This window comes from Diabrotica virgifera, chromosome 6 (genome assembly GCF_917563875.1).
Source record: "Diabrotica virgifera virgifera chromosome 6, PGI_DIABVI_V3a".
NCBI classification, from domain to species: Eukaryota; Metazoa; Arthropoda; class Insecta; order Coleoptera; family Chrysomelidae; genus Diabrotica; species Diabrotica virgifera.
In genome coordinates this window covers 84,944,550-84,965,958 of record NC_065448.1, presented here as the reverse complement: position 1 = coordinate 84,965,958, position 21,409 = coordinate 84,944,550, and the positions used below count along the sequence as shown (strand labels likewise).

The 21,409-nt window shown below is 34.4% G+C and overlaps 1 protein-coding gene across 1 annotated transcript in view; it reads right to left on the bottom strand.

Moving 5' to 3' along the window:
- Positions 1–541: 541 nt before the first annotated feature.
- LOC126886552 (zinc finger protein 583-like) overlaps positions 542–21,409 on the bottom strand; it is a 35,815-nt gene continuing 14,947 nt past the window's right edge. The window contains exon 2 of the mRNA XM_050653507.1: positions 542–8,004. Coding sequence (XP_050509464.1) covers positions 6,980–8,004 — 1,025 coding nt within the window. The 3' untranslated portion in view covers positions 542–6,979. The remainder of the gene's footprint in view (positions 8,005–21,409) is intronic.

Sequence of the window (21,409 nt, the reverse complement as noted above, 5' to 3'; positions counted from 1 at the left end):
TACTTATTCCCAAGTTTTGGTGCACTATCTCTATCATGCGCGTCACAAAAAAAATAATAAGAACCGCGACTTTGACCCCTTATAACTACCCTCGTCCCCCGCTTTGGTTTCCGGCCGTTGGAGAAAGTCATGTACACAACTAATTCAACATATCTCCGTATAGTTTTTCCATATTACTTATCACGCACAAAATCCCAACTGATTTTATCAACTGTTACCCAAAAAATTCGTATTCTACGGGTCAAAATATATAAAAAAAACTTGGGTAAGTCCATCTGAATTAAGGAGGCCGTTGTACCCCCCCTGGCGACAGGACTAGTAATAAAATAATGACAAAATTTTCTTCAGGATCTTGTAGGGTGGACTTTAAACTTTGATTTGGTCACTTTCTAAACTGAGTTATTAAGCCTTGAAAATGGCGATTTTCGCGTTTTTCAAATATTAAATAAGATTCATATAATTCAGATATAATATTCATTATAACCAATAAGAAACTAATTTAACTCGTAAATTAAAATGAAAAATAAACTACAAGAATATTTATAAATAAGCTCATCTAAATTGAAGGCATTAACTAAAAACAGTTTTTAATAACAAATTTTAATAGTAAAGTTGTTTACATAGTAAACATACAAAGTACAGTGTACAATTACAATCGCAGACGTTCGGATACAATTAGCGTCTCTTTGCAAAGATAATGACGTCGACTTTGCAAAGTAACAAGACACTTACTCAACACAGACATTACACCTGAGTTAGTGATAAGTTATATAATTACGTGGCTAAAGGTTCTAGTTCTAAACCAAGGCCAGAATGAGAGAAAAAAAGTAGTGTATTTATAATACTACCTACTGTAACAGGTAAAATGAAGAGTAATAAGATAATAATACTAGAATACATATAAAAAAGCTTATCTATAGAAGACTGTCAAAAACAACTAAAAACTTTTAATATAAAAAATATTAAAATTTATTTGAAGAATACTTAAATTAAAAAACCAGAATCTGCAAATTGTTTAAATAATGTTTTAGGTTAAGAATTAGACATAATGTCACCATATTCTATTCGTAGAGCCTTTTCCAAATATTTTGTGTAAAATGTCATTTTACACATTTATTCAACGAAGGTATTCACGCTTACAAAATACAAACTTATAAAATTAACAAAGTAACAAACTTAATTACCTACACATTATTTTGGCGTGGAATGTTACCTTGTGATGTCATAAAGTATTCCATAAATTCTTATCGAATAGCTTTTGCATGATTCGAAACATTTCGGAGAATTCTGCGAAGTTGACTCACACCAGTATCACTAGCAATTATCTGTCTCCAAGTGACAGGAATTATCTGGCCTGTGGAAGCATCCTCTATATCAAATGATCCAGTAGGTGAATTTAATCGGTAAGACTTATTCTGTGATCGGAGGAAATTATGGAGGCACACACATGCAAATACTATATTTGACACAGTATCTTCAATTGGCTTACGAAAAACTATGAATACCGATGATAATCAAACAAATGCATTTTCAACCAGACGCCTTACTCTCGACAGTATATAATTGTGCACTCTCCTTGGAGAACCTTTATTCACATTTATTGTGAAAGGTTTTATAATGTGACGTGTGAAAGGAAAAGCATCATCCGCCAAAAAATCATAAGGAATTGATTTTTCCCGACCAGACAAAGGTTCATTCATCACTTGGTATATTTAAATCTTCATTTTCGAGTTTTCTGCTGAAGTCGGTGTTTTAAAAATGCCTCCGTCATATATTCGACCTTGGCAGCCGATTCTGACGTAAATAAAATTGTAGTTACCGTCCACAACTGGTATGAGTACAATGTTATGGGTACCTTTATGGTTGTAAAACTCAGCTTCTGTATTTTTTTGGTCGTTGTATTAAGATGTGCTTGCCATCAAGAGCTGAAATACAGTTTGTACAGCTGCTGTCACATTTCTGTATTAATTGCCTAACCATATACAGAATTATAACTAATCAGGTTGTCAAAGTTGCTTTTTGACATCATTGTAAAACAATACATTGTCATTGCCTTCTAAATCCTTTAGAACAAAAAAAATTACGAGTTTTAAAATAACTCTTCATTTAAGTTGTTCGGTTCAATCTTTTACGCTTTTTAACTTTCTTTGACACCAAATATGCAATACTTAGTCCTACTAGCAAAATAGCGTCGCTTTCATCTACCGTGAATAGACTGAAAGTCACTGTATGTGTACAGGGAAACGGGATGCGCTTAGCGCACATCATAGACATGCTTTAACGAAAGTTGAATTGAATCTTGAAAGGCACGTTAAAACGCATGTTGAAAGTGAAAGCGCACTAGTGTGGACATAGCTAATGACCTTTTTGAGTAAACTTCTTCTACGGCACTTCAGCCCAAAATTAACCTTGGCCTCCTTTATTTTTGCCTTCGCCCTTGTTTGTCCGTGGCTGCTCTTCTCCATACACGGACTCCTAAAAGGGATTGTGCGTCGCTGTTTACTGTGTCTTCCCAGTGCTTTCTTTACTTTCCAACCTGTCTCTTTACCTGTATTCTAGCGTTTAGTGCTCTTTTTGGTAGCCCATCCTCTCCCATTCTTATCAGATGTCCAGCCCATTGCAATCTTTGTATTCTAATGAAGTCTGACATGGGTGTTTCCATATAAAGTTGATAAAGCTCGTTGTTGTATCGACTTCTTAAGATTCCGTTTTGCCTCACAGGTCTTAGTAGTTTCCTCGGTTCTTTCCTTTCGAATGTGTCGAGTTTGTTTTTGGATGTTTCTTTTGAGTAAACTGCTTAAAACAAATTTCACACTTTTTGCACAGTTTTCCTTTAGCCCACTTTAATTTGAAAGAAGAAGATATGGAAGAAGAATTTAAATTGTTGCCATAGCTATTTAATGTTTAATGTAGATTAATTTTGTTTTTTATACTGGTTTTGTAAATTGCATTTTCCCTAATACATGTTCAATTAATACATTTAAATCAGTATAAAAATATTTCAACTACTGGAACCACAAAAAAGAGAACCACACCTATATAAAGTCCAGCTCCAGCCCAAGTTTATTCACTTGTACAGTGTGCACTTTCATATGTCTTTTCAAAGTACCTTTTTCGCTAAACAGCTTAAGACAAATTTGGCACTTGTTTGGTTTTTCTCAAGTGTGAGGTGCATATGTCTATTTAAATAATCTTTTCGAGAAAACTGTTTAAAACAAATCTCGCACTTGTTTGTCGCACTGGCGTTTCTCCAGTGTGCATTTTCATATGTTTTTCTAAAGTTTCTGCTCGGCTAAACTGCTTAAAACAAATTTTACATTCGAAAGGCTTTTCTCCAGTATGCACGCTCAAATGTCTCTTCAAACTTCATCTTTCACTAAATCGCTTAAAACAAATTTCACTTGTAAAGCTCTTCTCCAGTGTGCACTTTCAAATGACTTTTCAAAAGATATAATCGGGTAAACTTCTTAAAACAAACACACTTATGAAGTTTTTCCCCAGTGTGCACTCTCAAATTTGCTTTCAAATAACTTGTTCTAGTAAAATGCTTAAGACAAATTTCACACTCATATGGTTTTTCTCCAGTATACACTATCAAAAACTGAAATGAAGCGAAGTAAAAGAAATAGTCAACAAATCATTAAATAGAAAATTCAAAGAAATCGATAATACAACGCAAAGTACAGAAGAACAGATAGAATCCCTTAATGAAACGATACACGACATTAAATACAATTTTATGAAGAACGAAGAAGGTAAGAATAAGTCATGGATGACGACAGAGATTCTGCAGGTAATGGAAGAAAGAAGGAAAAACAAGAACGATAACTCCATGTATAAAACATTACAACGAGAGATACAGAGAAAGATCAGAGAAGCCAAATAAAAAGAACACGAGAAAAAATGCTAAGAAATCTAAATTCTACAAAGTAAATACGACGACTTCAACGTACATAAGAAGGTAAGAGATATTACAGGCAAATGTAAAAACAGAAGAGTAAGTAAACTTGTTAATGACAATGAAGAGATAATCGTAAACAAAGAGAGTATTGATAATACCTGGAAAAATTACATTGATGAGAGGGAAAACCAGTCCCCAATAACTATGGAAACAGGACCACCTATACTAGTGACAGAAAAAAGAGCAGCCATAATAGCGAATCCAAAATGGCCGCCGCCGATAAAGTTCGCGGTTTAGCTATCCTAAAGAAACTTTGTAAAGGTTGTAGCAAAAATGTAAAATCTGGTGTGTTGTGCTAAATGTAATTCAGTTTATCACTCCAGTTGCGCAGAGAGAGCAAAAACGTGCTGCAGTGAAAATATTACTGAAATTTTTCATGCTGAAAAAGGTGATGTCAACCTAACCTCAACTTCAATAGAAGAATACTATTTAAAAGAAGAAAATAAATTATTAAGAGCAACAATACAAGATAAAAACACTATAATAGGAGGAAGTCTTAATAAAACTTTTGAATGAGAAAATAGTATCTCTAGAAGAAAAAATGTATCAGTTACAAAAAGATAAACAGATGGACAAAAAACAGCCCAAGGGTAATAAGAAAAATAGTCTTGTTGTACCACAGCAATCTACCTTGATTTTAACAAAACAACAAGAGGCTTCAGCAGACAAAAATGGACAACTTCAAGGAAACTCGACGAAAATTAATGAGAGTGTCATACGAGTATAAGGTCAGTCAAAAATAAATGAACAAGTTGTTAGTTTAGAAATTATGAAGACACAAACTCAGCTAATAATGAATGATGTGTTAAACATTAATAACGACGAAACAATAAAACCTGATGATTCAAGACTAACTGTTAAATTTTCACATGAAAATCTTGTAAAACAGACTCAAATTAATAATACAACGGATCAAAATGCTCCATCATCGTCAAGTAAAAATCAACAATAAGGATGGTTGGGAAACTCAAATAAAAAGGGGTTTCTTAAAAAATAAACGACCAGCACCCATTCAAGGCAAAAGAAATGGAACTTCCAATCTTAAAATCGCCCCCAGTGTGTCTAGTTATAGTTGGATTTTCTTATCGGGTCTCACTGACGATTCAACAGCAAAGGATGTGCAATCATACATGCAAGAAAATGGGGTTCAAAACAGTGTCATATAAAAGTTGCGCACAAAAAAAAGTTCCATTAGCTCTTTTAAAATTGGTGTAATACAAGAGAGCGTGCCCACAGTCCTAACTCCTGATTTTTGGCCAGTCGGTCTTTATGTTAGTGAATTTTTAAACCTGAAGAATCTAGCACCTCAATAGATAGGTTAAATAATCAACTTCAAAAAAATGCTTCTGACCAATTGTGTATAGTGCACCAAAACCTTCAATCGATAGGAACAAGTCATGAAGTTCTTCAAGAATTTGTAAAGGATGAAAAAAATGTTCTTGCTATGTGTGTGAGCGAACATTGGAAAACCATTGATCAATTGTCCGCATATAATTTGGTGGGATATTCACTGGCATCAGTATTTTGCAGGCAAAATGGATATGGAGGCACAGCAATTTATTTAAGGAATGGTATAGAGTATGTACATAGAAGTGACATAACCATATTTGGCGATGAAGAATGTTTTGAGTGTTCTGCCGTAGAACTCTCATTTTATAAAAAAAAAAGACAATCATATGTATATACAGAACAAACACAAAACATGTTCATGACTTTTTAGTAAAACTTGAATCAGTTCTAAATATACTACTGAATGAGCACTGCACATGTTTTATTGCTGGGTGTGTTGTTTACATTTTTTTTAATAAAAGATATTTTGAATTTGAATTTAATATAACTAAAAGAACAGAGAGCTCCAGAACCAGACGGAGTACAGTCTGAATTTCTTAAACTTCTTGATGATGAATCTTTAAGAATACTATGTAAAATCTTCAATAATATCTATGACACAGGCAATATTCCAAAATAGTGGAAAATAATATAGGCTAATAAGTCTAATGCATTAAAACCTTTTCTTAAAATTATACATCGCAGAATATACAAGCTATGCGAAGAGAGAATACAAGACACACAGTTTGGATTCATGAAAGGAGTAGGTACGATAGATGCACTGTTTAGTCTACATATATTATTCCAAAGATGCAGAGATATGACTTGCGATATTTACACCTGCTTTGTGGACTACCAAAAAGCATTTGATACAGTTCAACACCGAAAAATGATTGAGGTTCTAATAAAAGCCCAAATGGATTATAAAGACAGGCGTATAATACAAAATGTATACTGGAACATTAGAGACGTCCAACTGCTTATCAAGAATACGCCAGTGGACCGAGTAAAACAGTATACCTATCTTGGAACAATAGTAAACGAACAATGGGATCACTCACAAGAAGTAAAATGTAGAATAGAGAAGAGTGCATTCAACAATATGGCCAAACTCTAAAAGCCACAACCTTAATTTGGAGATAAAAGTAAAGACTCCTACGATGTTATATCTTCTTAATATTGTACTACGGAGTTGAATCCTGGAAACTCATTGAAGCGATGGAGAAAAAACTTGAAGCCTTCGAGATGTGGTTATACAGTCGAATCCTAAGGATATCATGGACGGACAAGATAACCAACGAGACCGTACTACGAAGAATGGGGAAAGAAAGAAAACTGATGTTTACAATTAAAAAGAGAAAGTTACAATATCTCGGACACCTAATGAGAAACGGTACTAAAATACAGATTACTAAAAATAATCCTTCAAGGCAAGGTACTCGGAAACCGAGCAGATAAGGAGCAGAAAAATACATGGTTAAAGAACCTGAGGAAATGGTTCGCCACAACAACTAATTTATTTAAAGCATCAGTTAATAAAATAATTATAGCCAAAATGATCGCCAATATTCGAAACGAATTGGCACCAACACAAGAATGTACTCCCAAATGCTTGTTCAACCATCCAGTTTCACTAAATTGATTAAAACAAATCTCTGTACGTTTTGAATAAACTGCTTGAATTAAATTTCACACTTGTACAGTGTGGACTTTCATATGTCTTTTCAAAATACCTTTTTCGCTAAACAGCTTAAAACAAATTTCGCACTTGTATGGTTTTTCTCCCGTGTGAGCGTGCATATGTCTATTTAAATAATCTTTTCGAGCAAACTGTTTAAAACAAATCTCGCACTTGTAAGGCTTTTCTCCAGTGTGCATTTTCATATGTTTTTCTAAAGTTTCTGCTCGGCTAAACTGCTTCAAACAAATTTTACACTCGAAAGGCTTTTCTCCAGTATGCACGCTCAAATGTCTCTTCAAACTTCCTCGTTCACTAAATTGCTTAAAACAAATTTCACACTTGTGAAGCTCTTCTCCAGTGTGAACTTTCAAATGACTTTTCAAAAGATATAATCGGGTAAAATTCTTAAAACAAATGTCGCATTTATGAGGTTTTTCCCCAGTGTGCACTCTCAAATGTGCTTTCAAATAACTTGTTCTAGTAAACTGCTTAAAACAAATTTTACACTCGAATGGTTTTTCTCCAGTATGCACTCTCAAATGCTTTTTCAAAGTTTCTGCATGACGAAATTGCTTAAGACAAATTTCACACTGGTAAGGTTTTCCTCCAGTGTGCACTTTCAAATGCTTTCTCAAACTTCCTGGTTGACTAAATTGCTTAAAACAAATTTTACACTTATAAGGTTTTTCACCAGTATGGACTCTCATATGTATAGTTAAACTGCCTGCTTCACTAAACTGCCTCAAACAAATTTCACATTCGTAAGGTTTCTCTCCGGTGTGGCATCTTGTATGTATCTTCAACGAATTTTTATGGGTAAATTGCTTAGAACAAATTTCACAATTAAACGGTTTTTCTCCAGAGTGAACCCTCAAATGTGTTTTTAAATTATTTGTTCTAGTAAACTGCTTAAGGCAAATTTCACATTGTAATATTTTTTCTTTAGCTAGCTCATTCGTAGGTTGTTCTTTATTGCATGAATGTATGTCTATATTCTTCACAATTTCCAAAGGGCCCGTCTCTTGGGGATATCCTAAAACAAACAGTAAATATTAAAAATTTGTTCTGAAAGAAAAAAATTAACAAAAACAAGAACTTATCAGTACAGGCATAGCTAACATTGGGAAAACCCGTGTTCATACAAGTGTCATCTTAATGGTTTTCGTTATGTGTGTTTTCTATATTTTAGGGAGGTTGGTTGTAGCGGCTCTACCTAACTGTATATGTTGACGAATTTTTTTCACTAACTTTCAACTACTTGTATTTAATTTTATTTTCTATAATTTTTACCTAATTTTATTTAATCGTATTTAGTTTTAATTCAGTAATTTTATTTAATTGTATGTACATAATTTTATTAAATCTTATTTAATTTTTTCAATTTTGTTTACAGGACCCCGCACAAACTTTATGGAAAATAGGTCCCTGTGGATTTCATTCATACTTTGGGAAAATACTCTTTGAAGCATCCTGATAAAAAGTTCTCATGGGCACAACTCAATCGTATGAAGGATTTTCAAGATATAGAGGTCCAAACTCGGAAAATTATAAGATTTACGGAGTATTCCAATTCCGTGAGTTACTGGTTATTTGGCAACATGTAGAAGTTTGGATCAAGGAAAAGTATTAGTATTCTAGGATTTTTCCTGGCTATCCAATGGCGACCTTTACTTTGACCTTGACCTTCAACGGACGTAATCTTCTAGAGTTTCGAGGGCTGTACGCATTAAATTTATATAAAAAGATTACTTATGGGTTTTTGGGATAAGAATCGCCCCCCGGATGACGTGGTGGCCAGGGCCACTGCGAGGGACGTCATCTTCTAGAGTTTCGATGGTTTTCGGCATTTAATTGATGCAAATGAATTACTGGAAGGTTTTTTTTGAGGTCGCTAAACACGAATATGCCACCAGAACCGAATCTCGGAGCATGTCCGATATCAAACATTCAGAATTCATATTCGATATTCAACAGTATATTTTTATCACCCCGTACATCATATTAACCAACTTGTTATCATATTTAAACATGTGCGGGATATTTCATTTGTTTATTTGTCGTAATTTATGAACTATATTTTGGCAATGAACATTAAAATTAGCTGACTAATTAACTTTGTTGTCGTGTGGCCCATGACCCAATTCATTGTTGCCAACAAGAAATAATACAATTTAGAATCATTCTCAAGAATCAATTCAAGCTGTCAAGATGTAACTTCAAATAGAGTCTTCCACTAAACGCGTACCAGTAACAAGTCAGCATTCAAAGTTCTCCCGGGGTAATTACCCTAGTGTCGGTTCTATAAATAAATTCATTTATCGCTATTGGTGTTTCCCTTATCTGAATAACAGCCTCCACTGAGCCCTAGGATTATGCATGGTCCTTCTCGAGAAAAAAGGAGATATCGAGGTAGAAACGAGACTCGACAAACCTACAACTACAGTCCACACCAAACAAACCCAGTAGCAGATAGACGACGCTAGGCCCGGGAGAACAGAATCAGGAGAGCCGGACAGCATCCAGATCAGAAACCAGAATCAGGAGAGCCGGAGTGCAGTGAGATCAGAAATCAGAAACAGGAGAGCCGGAGTGCATCCAGATCAGAAACCAGAATCAGGAGAGCCGGAGTGCATCCAGATCAGAAACCAGAATCAGGAGAGCCGGAGTGCATCTAGATCAGAAACCAGAATCAGGAGAACCGGAGTGCATCCAGATCAGAAACCAGAATCAGGAGAGCCAGAGAGCATCCAGAGCAGAATCCACAACCAAAAGAGCGACTCAACGCTCAAAGAAAAAAAACCGTAAGTTTTGAACGAGTTAATATTTTTCCAACTTTTACGTATCGTATACCGAAATATTTTTCATTTAACCCCAAACTATTTAATTTATACATAGATCCTTTTTCCTATATAATAATAACAAACGGTATTTATCTCTAAAAATATTTATTACATATTTATTTTATTTAAAAATTTGATTAAGAAAAAACGTATACTTTAATAGTTACATATTGCTTTTATAGTTCATTCATATTGCATAATTTTACTAAAACATCGTAGCCAAGAGTTTTCAATTTATATTTGTGTAACATAACATTATACAACATTCACCTACATATTATAACTGACCTACAGTAAAACTGAGTGTCAGCAAGGTCAAACAGAATCAAATTTCCCCATCACATTATTGCAGGAAACGTGAATCATAGTAATTGAAAATATAAACAACATTTTATAAAAATACAATAAAAACACTTACTACTGGATAAAAGTAGGCAAATTTAAACATGGAAACTGTATACAGCAAGCAGGCAGAGATCGGATCAGAGATATGTAAACAGGTATCGACTCTTAAGAAGGACTCTGGATCTCGAAAGAATCAACAATATATTAAAGAGCGTCAGGATAGGTTGGAGGATTATTGGACAAGATTTTCGCATAACCACGAGAAATTACTAGAGGGTGGAGTAACGAAAGACAAATACTTCGAAACAAAATACTACGATCATGTCTTTAAGACATATATTGAGGGAAAAACCCTATTGGAAGAATATGGAAGAAACCTGAAAAGAGGAAAAACAACAAAAGTAAAGGAGATACAGATAAGAAAACAAAAAATCGATTAATTATTACAAGAATATGAACAAGACTTGCAGTACGATGAAGAACTGCAGGCAGAGTTAAAAGAACACATGGAGAAAATAAATACACTCGTCATCGAAGCAACAGTAAATGAGGAGCTAGACGTTTTAGATAATGGGGAAGTAGAGAGAATAAATCAGCTAAGGAGGAAAGTCAGGGAAACTTTAAAGAAAATACGGCCAGACAGTACACAGAGAAGAGATGGTGTGACATTACCGCAGGTGAAAATCTTTGTGTATGAAGGAAGATATGAAACGTGGAGAGCTTTCCACGATCTGTTTACTAAAGTAATACATGAAAACGACCAATTGTCGAACGCAGAAAAAATGCAGTACTCAAGTAAGAGGGGAAGCCAACAGAATGATACAACACTTACACATATCCGAGGCCAACTACGAAGTGGCATGGAACATGTTAAAGGAAAGATATGAAAGCCCGAGGATGATATTGTTTAAACTAATAGACAGGATGCTAGTAGCGCAGGAAGTAAAGGAATCTTCTGCTAGAGCACTGAAATCACTACATGACACCTTCCATGAGTGCCTGGAAGCCATAGGAGGATTAGGAACAGACACGGAAGCGTGGAGCCCATTGATAGCTCGAATTAGCATAACAAAATGGGACTATGAAACAAGGAGGCTATACGAAAACCACATCGGAGACAGTAGAGAGATACCGACGTACAAATCAACACAAACATTCTTACAGCGAAGATTCCAAACACTGGAACTGCTGGAGTCAGAAAAGAGACAAGAGAAGCAAGGAGGATCGGGTAAGAAAACAAGAATGAGTTGCGTGATATGCAACGGAGATCACGGAGTACCATACTGCAGAGAATTTCAGGAACTCAATGTAAGAGACCGGAACAGGATAATACGAGAAAAAGAATGGTGTGCGAATTTCCTAGCACATAAGAAGGAAAAACAATGTTTTTCACAGATGAGGTGCAGACAATGTGGCGGAGACCACCACAAAATGTTGCATTATGAAAAAGGAAACACAGGCAACAGGAGAACCTCAAATGAAACAAAAGGAGAACAAACACAAGAAAGAAATGGAAGAGAATCGAACAGTAGAAGAAACGGGTACCAATCGGACAGGTACACAGGAGGAAATAATTATTCCAACAACGCCAGAGAACAAAATAACGGAAGACGAGAAAACACGCAAAAGAACAATGGGCAAAGAAACAACAACACACAACAAAGAGGACAGAACTCAGTTAACTGTGCAAGCCATAAGGAAGGTGAAGCATTACTAGCCACAGCAGTGGTACGCATAAGAGATGCGAAAGGAGATTCTCACATAATGAGAGCATTGATCGACCAAGGGTCACAATGCGTATTTATAACAGAACAAGCAGCGAGGGCGCTAGGAACAAAAAGGCAGCCAATACAGGCGACCATATCCGGAATAGGCTCGTCAGGGGAAAAGACAGCCAACTGGAGTATGAAACTTTTGATCGGCACTCATTACCAAAGTGACTTCGAGATGGAAATAGAGGCACTGGTATTCCCGAAAATAACAAGGGATTTACCGGAACAGGACATAATCCTACAGGACTATAACGATAAAAATGCACTACTGGCAGACCCAAGATACTACAAGGTAGGGAAGATAGACTTACTTTTAGGGGTCAAAGAATATAGCCACATATTGATGGAGGGTGTAGACCGAATAAGTAACGGCCTACTTAGCCAAAACACGAGACTGGGATGGATAGTGTCAGGAACGACACAAAGAAAAGAATCCAGTACTCAGGAAACAAGTCATAACACTATGACAATTGTAAAGGCAGGAAATTTCAGCTCCTTATTAGGGACAACTATATACGTTAAGGATCAAGAAACACTTGTCCGAACAAAAAACGTAGAAAACTCCAAAAACCGAAGAAACAGTAGGTGTAGAGGGAGAAGAAAAAGTACCAAACGGACACAAGTACCTAAATACACATACAAAACAATACGAGTCAAAGGAGCCGCAGATGTACCGTGACAAAACGTACAGAAATTCAAAACAAAACGAACCACACGGGTCGAAGATGTACCGTGATAAACATTACAGAAAAACAAAAGAAGAAAGACGTCGTGATAAAAGGACGTACCTAGATCACACTTATAGGAAAATAAGCGAAAACAAGAAGAAAAATTACAAGAATACAAATAAATACGAAAGAGAAAATTATACGAGGAGGTATCAATATAGAGAGGATACAAATACGAAGAAACATGAAACAAATGAAAGAAGGACTTATCATAATAAGAATAGGAAACAAAGAAACAGAGGAGCACAGCAAGCTCAACAAAGAAGAAATACTAACAGTAGAAAAAGCAAACAATGGACTCAGGTGACTTACAACCACCGTGAGCGACAAAAGAATTCGGTGCCTGATGCAAAATTTTCGGAAATGTATGCAAACTAGATAGGGATTGGCCTTAAAAGTTGAAAACTAAGTCGTGTCGGATGATGCTAAGAGGTAGACTTAGGGTGGTAATTCGAATCCCATTCGAATTAGGATATTTTTTTTAAATCAGCTATGACGCTGCAGTTGGAGGAATTTTCCCTCGCCCCAAGGAATCTAATAACTATATTAGATTATTTTACATTTACATTCTACAACTCCTGTATACAACTACAGGGTTGAAAACTTAATACTTCAATTATGAAAGAAGAATACTCACCAGAAGAATAATACAAAAGGGAGACCAATATAATTAATTCATACACACTTGAACACAATGCTCTAATAATAAAATCATTAAAAACGTATTTCAAAATATTTTTTATTTCGCGTTATAAAAATACGACCTTCACTATTAACCTACATATATGATGTAATATAAAACGAGTAACAGAAAACATATTCTGCACGAACTGCAAATTCCATTCAGGTTTGTTTGGATGAAAGAAACTACAATTAAAAATATCTACATATAATTAGAGACAGAGAGCTTGTAGTATAATTCGATAATATTAATAATAAAATTTCTAATGCTACAATCCAACAATACGACTATAATAATAAGAGAATACAATAATATTATTCTTAAAACATTGAAAAATATATCCCACTCAATACCTTGCATTTACTTTCATTTCATTTCCTAAACTAAACTTTGATTTATTACCTACGGTGTTGCAGTTGGAAAAGTATTATTTGTTCAAAGACTAGTGTCTTTACATCACACATTATATTAACCTATCATTGTAAAATACTGGATCATGATTATTGTAAACTTTCAGCACTGACTACATTCGTTATTACTTATTTCGTCGGGCATTACTTATTTCGCCCCCGCAGTATGTCCAATATCAAACATTCAGAATTCATATTCGATATTGAACAGTATATTTTTATCACCCCGTACATCATATTAACCAACTTGTTATCATATTTAAACATGTGCGGGATATTTCATTTGTTTATTTGTCGTAATTTATAAACTATATTTTGGCAATTAAACATTAAAATTAGCTGATTAATTAACTTTGTTGTCGTGTGGCCCATGACCCAATTCATGTTGCCAACAAGAAATAATACAATTTAGAATCATTCTCAAGAATCAATTCAAGCTGTGAAGATGTAACTTCAAATAGAGTCTTCCACTAAACGCGTACCAGTAACAAGTCAGTATTCAAAGTTCTCCCGGGGTAATTACCCTAATGTCGGTTCTATAAATAAATTCATTTATCGCTATTGGTGTTTCCCTTATCTGAATAACAGCCTCCACTCGGCCCTAGGATTATACAGAGCACCTGGTTTCCAAGGTCAATGAAAGGGGCTCCTGGAGTTTCGAGGGTCTTTGGTACTACATTGATGCAAACGGATTAATTATAGGTTTTTGGGGTTGCTGAACACGAATAGGTGATCACATTGTGCCGTAGGCACTGGAAATGTGTGATTTATAGCTAAGGGTGGAGTCAAGTATCACACCTAGATCCTTAGTTTCAGAGGCAGAATGTAAGGTCAGATTATTTATACTATATTCGAAAATGATTGGATGATGAGTTCGATGAAAACGAAGAATATGGCATTTGGATGCATTCAAAGACATACCATTTTGCATACACCAGTTAGATAGGTGATCAATATCACCTTGTAGACTAAGGGCCGGTTGTTCGAACGCTAATCAACATTGATCACTATCAAATATTTAATTACTGTCACAACTGTCAATGTCAACTTTGGTTGTGTTGCTGAAAACACAGTTAATTATAATTATGAGATTAGTTAGTCAATTAACATAACAATTATTAACATAATTGATTAACTAATTTCATAATTGTCATCAATAATTATGTTTTCGGCAATCCAACCAAAGTTGACATTGACAGTTGTGACAGTAATTAAGTATTTGATAGTGATCAATGTTGATTAGCGTTCGAACAACCGGCCCTATGTGAATCAGCCTCACGTGATTATTTTAAAACATTTTAAATCATCAGCGAATAACAAAGTTTCACTTAATTGGAAACGGTATTAGATCATTGATAAATATATTAAACAACAGAGGTCCCAAGTGTGATCCTTGTGGTGCACCTGAGGTAAAGAGATGGTATGAGAATAGTAATGATTAACCCTGATAATTTGCGATCTTTGCGTAAGATAGCTCTTGAGCCACTTTAATATAAGGCCATCAACTCCGTATAAATAAAGTTTATGAATCAAGAGCTCATGATTAACTTTGTCGAAAGCTTTGGAAAAGTCAGTATACACAGAGTCAACTTGCAAACCCCCTAAAGAGCATCTGTCAAAAAATCAACATATGTTATGAGACCCAATTCTGCTGATTTTTTGGATGTAAATCCAAATTGTTGGGCCCCTATAATTGACGAGCAGTCATAACTTAAATAATCGGAAATAATGCTCTCAAAAACTTTAGGAAGAGCACTAAGAATAGAAATGGGAAGGTAGTTACCTATATCCGATTTTCGACCTGATTTATATATTGGAGTGACATAGGAGTTTTTCCAGTAGTCTGGAAATGCCCCTGTTAATAGAGACTTATTAAATATATAAAAAAGTGGGCGCGATAGAATGAAGCTGAATGTTTTAAGGAAAGTAGGGGGAATTCCATCAGGACCAGAACCTTTGTTGGTATTAAGTTCAGACAGTTTTTCGTAGATTTTTGAAATTTCAATGTGATAATTAGACACATTAACCAAAGGTGAAATCTGGGTTACATGCGGATGTAAGGATTGGTTTGTATAGACGGAAGAGAATTGGTTAGCAAAAAGATTAGCAATATCAGTTCCATTGAAGGCAGTACGATCTCCAAGAGTCATTGTATTAGGTATAGCGTTATTCTCCCTTTTACTACTTACAAATTTCCAAAAGGATTTAACGTTATTAATAATAGAATGTTCGGTTCGTTGAATGTAGTCGGCATAACACTATCTTGATAAAAATTTACATCTAGTTCTTAAGTTACTAAATGCTGCATAACTTTCTGGACACCTTGTGCTCTTGTATATCTTATGCGCTGATTTCTTCTCGTGAAGCAACTTCTTCAGCTCAGAGGAGTGCCAGCATGGATATTTCTTATCACACATTTTTTTTAGCGGAACATAACGATCAATGATGGAATAAAAAATGTAAAATACAGAAACCATGTCAGAGAGCTCTTCTCCTTGAAGTGCACCATCCCACCATCCCAATTAATTGCTTCGAGGTAAGAACGAATTGCTGCATAGTCAGCATGGACAAAGTCATAATAATACTCTTCATCAGATGATTGATCATTTGTGATTTTGAGTGGCAAACTGCATTCAAGCGGAGGATGATGTGTGTCCACTGGAATTAAAGTGTCGATAGCCTTCAATACATCAATACCCAATGGAGATAAAATGAGATCAAGTGTAACTCCTCTATCGTTGGTTATTTCGTTGGTCTGGAAGAGATTGAAAAAAGCACAGATATTGGATATAATTTCAATAGAATCAGCTTCGGATTGTGTAGCTGTAGACTGAGGAGAAGCAACGGAACAATAATCATCAACTTTCCAAACTGCAGATGGAAGATTAAAATCACCCAATTGAAAAAAAAGGTTTGCTCTATCGTATTGCTCGCTTATAGTGATTTGCTGTTCAAAGCGCGATTGGTATAAAGTAGCTATAGATTTAGGTGGAAAATATACATTACCGATTATAGATTTGTTATTAAAGAGAACAAACAACTGTTCAATCGAAGGATCAGACTGAATTTCATAAGAAGGAATTGAATTATTAATGGCAATTAATACTCCCCCACCTCTACTGAAGACACTGGAGTCCTTAGAGCGGTCGGTTCTGTAGATATTGTAGTTGAGAAGCCCAAGTTCAGCATCCGTAATTTCAGGTGTGAGCCAGGTTTCAGTTAAGATAATGATATCATAGGAACAATTGCTAACATTCAAGCTGAGGTCAGACAGTTTAGTTCTTAGTCTTCTAACATTGTGGTAATAAAGTAAAGGGCTGCCCGGTTTTAGTTTTTTTTTACCGATTTTCAGTGTATTGTTAAAATATATAATAGTTAAATTCTGCTCACCAGCCTGTTGACTGTAAGTTTGTTTTTCACTGAATCAAGTTTGCTTTTTCTGATAGGGAGTTTGATCAGATAGGAAATAGTTATTTATGATATAAGTGTTGAAAGTATGTACAATTTTAAGGCACACATGTGAAAGTTTGCAGAATGAGCGAAGCGAATTCTGCACTTCACATGAGTGCCTTAAAAATGTACTTTTTAATACGTATATCATACAATATTTTTCTACAAACGTTATAAATTTATAAAATACAATATTATTGTTAATTGCTGAAACCATAAACCTATGACCCGTAAAAGGTAGAACTGGTTGTCTACACTCGAGGGGAATGTCTAAAAATTCTTAGCGAAAATATTATACCGTTACATAAACTTCTTTTTTCTACAAACGTGTTAAAAATGCAATAATACAGTTTAAATTAAATTTTAAAAAAACTTTTAAACAACTTTGTTCAAATTGCACAAGTTATATTATTACTATTAATGTTAATAAATGAAATATAAATATTTTGGCGTTTCACAATTTGACAATTCACTTTTAACTGCAGTTGCTGCACTGGTGCTTTAAAGTAGCATTTTTAACGCTCCTACGTAGTGCTAAAAATTACATTTTTAACACAGTTGTAGAAAAAATATTTTACTAGTTTATATTTTATTTAATATATTTTATTTTATATATTATTTGGTATATATATAAGTATTATATTATATTTTAGGTATAATGTCAATATTTAAAAATATTATTATTTATTTATTAACGAGATACCACCCAATTGAATATATACACAAAAGATTACAATTATTATAACATAAAAATATAATAAACATGTATGACAAAAATTGGCAATGCAGCTATACAGGGTGTCCCAGACTAAGTTACCCACGCTATATCTCTTAAACGAATAGAGATTTTCGAATGGGACAAAAGGTGATATATTCTACTTGTAATACACTTTAATATGGCGTACAAAAAATCATCCCTTAGTTACAACCCCTAACTTTAATTTTTTTAATAGCACCCTGTATATTTTTGTATAGTTTTGGATGTGGTCTTTTATCGTCTATTCAACACATTTTTTGAAAATAAAATCGGTTCGTATATAACCTAGAAACTATCAGTTTATTTTTGTTAAATTGTGTGTCCCAGACTAATTTATCCAGGCTATATTGCTTAAACGAATAGAGATTTTCGAATGGCACAAAAACTGATCTATTCCATTTGTAATACACTTTCATATGGCGTAGAAAAAATTCATCCCCTAAATATTCATCCCTAACTTACAGGGTGCTATTAAAAAAAAATAAAGTAAAGGGTTGTAACTAAGGGATGAATATTTAGGTGATATTTTTTTTCTAGGCCATATTAAAGTGTATTACAAATGTAATAGATTATTTTTGTCCCATTCGAAAATCTCTATTCGTTTATGAAATATAGCCTTGATAAATTAGTCTGGGACACACAATTAACAAAACTAAACTGATATTTTCTTGGTTATTTACGAACCGATTTTATTTTCAAAAAATGTGTTGAATAGACGATAAAAGACCACATCCAAAACTATAAAAAAATATATAGGGTGCTATTAAAAAAATTAAAGTTAGGGGTTGTAACTAAGGGATGATTATTTAGGGGATGATTTTTTTGGACGTTATAATAAAGTGTATTACAAGTAGAATATATCACCTTTTGTCCCATTCGAAAATCTCTATTCCTTTAAGAGATATAGCGTGGGTAAGTTAGTCTGGGACACCCTGTATATAAAAAACAAATATTAAAATAAGATTAAGCACATAACAACTTAATATAAATAACATAAATTACAAAAAAAATTATTACGCACTACAAATATTTTCCGAAGCGCAAAGCAACAAATCGAAGTCTATTTTATTTTCATTTAGAATTTTGAGATGATCTAGTAACTCTACAGAGAACATTAAAATCAATTAGAGACAGTAGATCATTGCAATTAATTTTTTAATTCAGTAGTTTATGTAGAAACAAAACATTAGCATACGTCCGTCTGGAAGATAGCCTAGGATAATGTATTTCTAATTTGTGAGTAGGAACAGTCACTTAAAGGTTTGTGTAATTTAAAACTTAAATACCTAATGAATTTATTTTGGACTTTTTCAAATCAGATGTTCAATCAACTTATCAACCAAAATGGCATGGTTCTATCAATATTTATCACTGTCATATCAAGGGGTTCGAGCGAAAACCATTGTTTAGAGATAATCGCGATTAAAGATTTTAGGAAGTTTGAAGAAAATTTAATATTGTCCTAGGAAGTTTTATCAAATATTTGTTATAGTCAAATGGAAGAGAATTTAATATTTAGTTAGAATAATTTATTTTAAGTTTAATTTATAAAAACGTATTTAAAAAAAAAAAAATAAAACGTGGTATTTATCGGGTTTTACCTGGAGTGGAGAAGCAGTATACTGGTACCTGTTTACAAAAACAAGGGAGATATACAACAATGTACAAACTACAGGGCTATAAAACTGCTTAGCCACACCATGAAAATATGGGAAAGAGTAATTGATAGACGGATACGTGAAGAGACCGAAATATCCGAGAATCAATTTGGCTTTATGCAGGGTAGATCAACAACAGATGCAATTTTCACTATAAGGCAGTTGATGGAAAAATACAGGAGTAAAGAAACAAACGCTCATATGGTATTCATTGATCTTGAGAAAGCATATGATAGAGTTCCTCGAGAGATTCTGTGGTGGGCACTCAATAAGAAAGGAGTCCCTGGTGAATATGTAAAGATTGTGAGGGATATGTATGAGAGAGTAACGACTAGTGTTAGGACAGGTGTGGGAGAGACTGATAAATTTCATGTGAAAGTAGGATTGCATCAAGGTTCTGTGCTTAGTCCGTATTTATTCTCATTAGTTTTGGACCAGATAACAGCGAAAATACAGGGTAACATTCCATGGTGCTTAATGTATGCTGATGATGTCGTGTTAGTAGGAAATAGTGAAAGAGACTTAGAACAAAAACTGGAACAGTGGAGACAAGCTCTGGAGGAAAAAGGTTTAAAACTTAGTAGGACAAAAACAGAGTATTTGGAATGTTCATTTAAAGATGGAGCTACTACAAATAAAATGGTATCTTTGGATGGTGAAATGATTGTAAAAAGCAATAGTTTAAGTACCTAGGATCGGTATTACAGAGTAATGGAGAAATAGATGGAGATGCATGCAGTAGAATTAGGGCTGGATGGATGAAGTGGAAAGAAGCGAGTGGTGTGTTGTGTGACAGAAAAATTCCAATGAAGCTGAAGGGAAAATTCTATAAAACAGCCATAAGACCAGCTATGATGTACGGAACTGAATGTTGGGCAGTGAAAAAGAAAGAGGAACAGCGAATGCATGTGGCGGAAATGAGAATGCTTAGATGGATGAGTGGAGTGACAAAGAAGGATAAAATTAGAAATGAGTATATTAGGGGAAGTCTAGGTGTGGCACCAATTGATGCCAAAATGAGAGAGCATAGGTTAAGATGGTTTGGTCATGTTCAACGTCGAGACGTTAACCACCCAATACGAAGAATAGCTGAAGTGCAGATTCCTGGAAGGAGTAGGAGAGGAAGACCAAAGAAGACCTGGGGGGAGACGATAAGGCAGGACATGTTGGTAAAGGGGATTAACATTGATATGGCCCAAGATAGAATTGTGTGGAGAAATGCAATTAGGGAAGCCGACCCCGCATAGGGATAAGGCAAAGAGAATGATGATTTATCGGGTTTTACCTCGTTGAATAAGTATAACATTTGACTTTATTGGTTTTTATTTTGAATTTTTTTAATTATAAAATAAAAGTTAATTGGATATTATTCCAACAAAAATAAATTAATTTGCATTCTTTTTAGACAATTAAAAGGTAAAATGTGTCTTCTTCCGATTCTTCTCACATCATTACGTCGGGAATTCAATATAAGATATAATTACCAGTTTTTAAATTTGATATTCAAGCATGCACCTCTTCTGGAAAATATTTTTTTGGCACATCTTTATCAAATCCCTTTTTTTTGCTTCACTTATTGGAAAGGTATACTTTTATATAACTTTGGTAAATTGCCCGGAGTTGGTAAGTCTATGGTTGCTTTTTGGGATGAAATTTGTTTTAGCCTTTTAGGGCATAGAGTAGGAGTTTTTTTTAATTCAAACCAATATCTTCTGATATTTTTATTAATTGGTACCGTTTTCCGCTATTGTCTTCTTTAGAATATCATCCAGTAGAATCACTGTTAGCTACAGCAT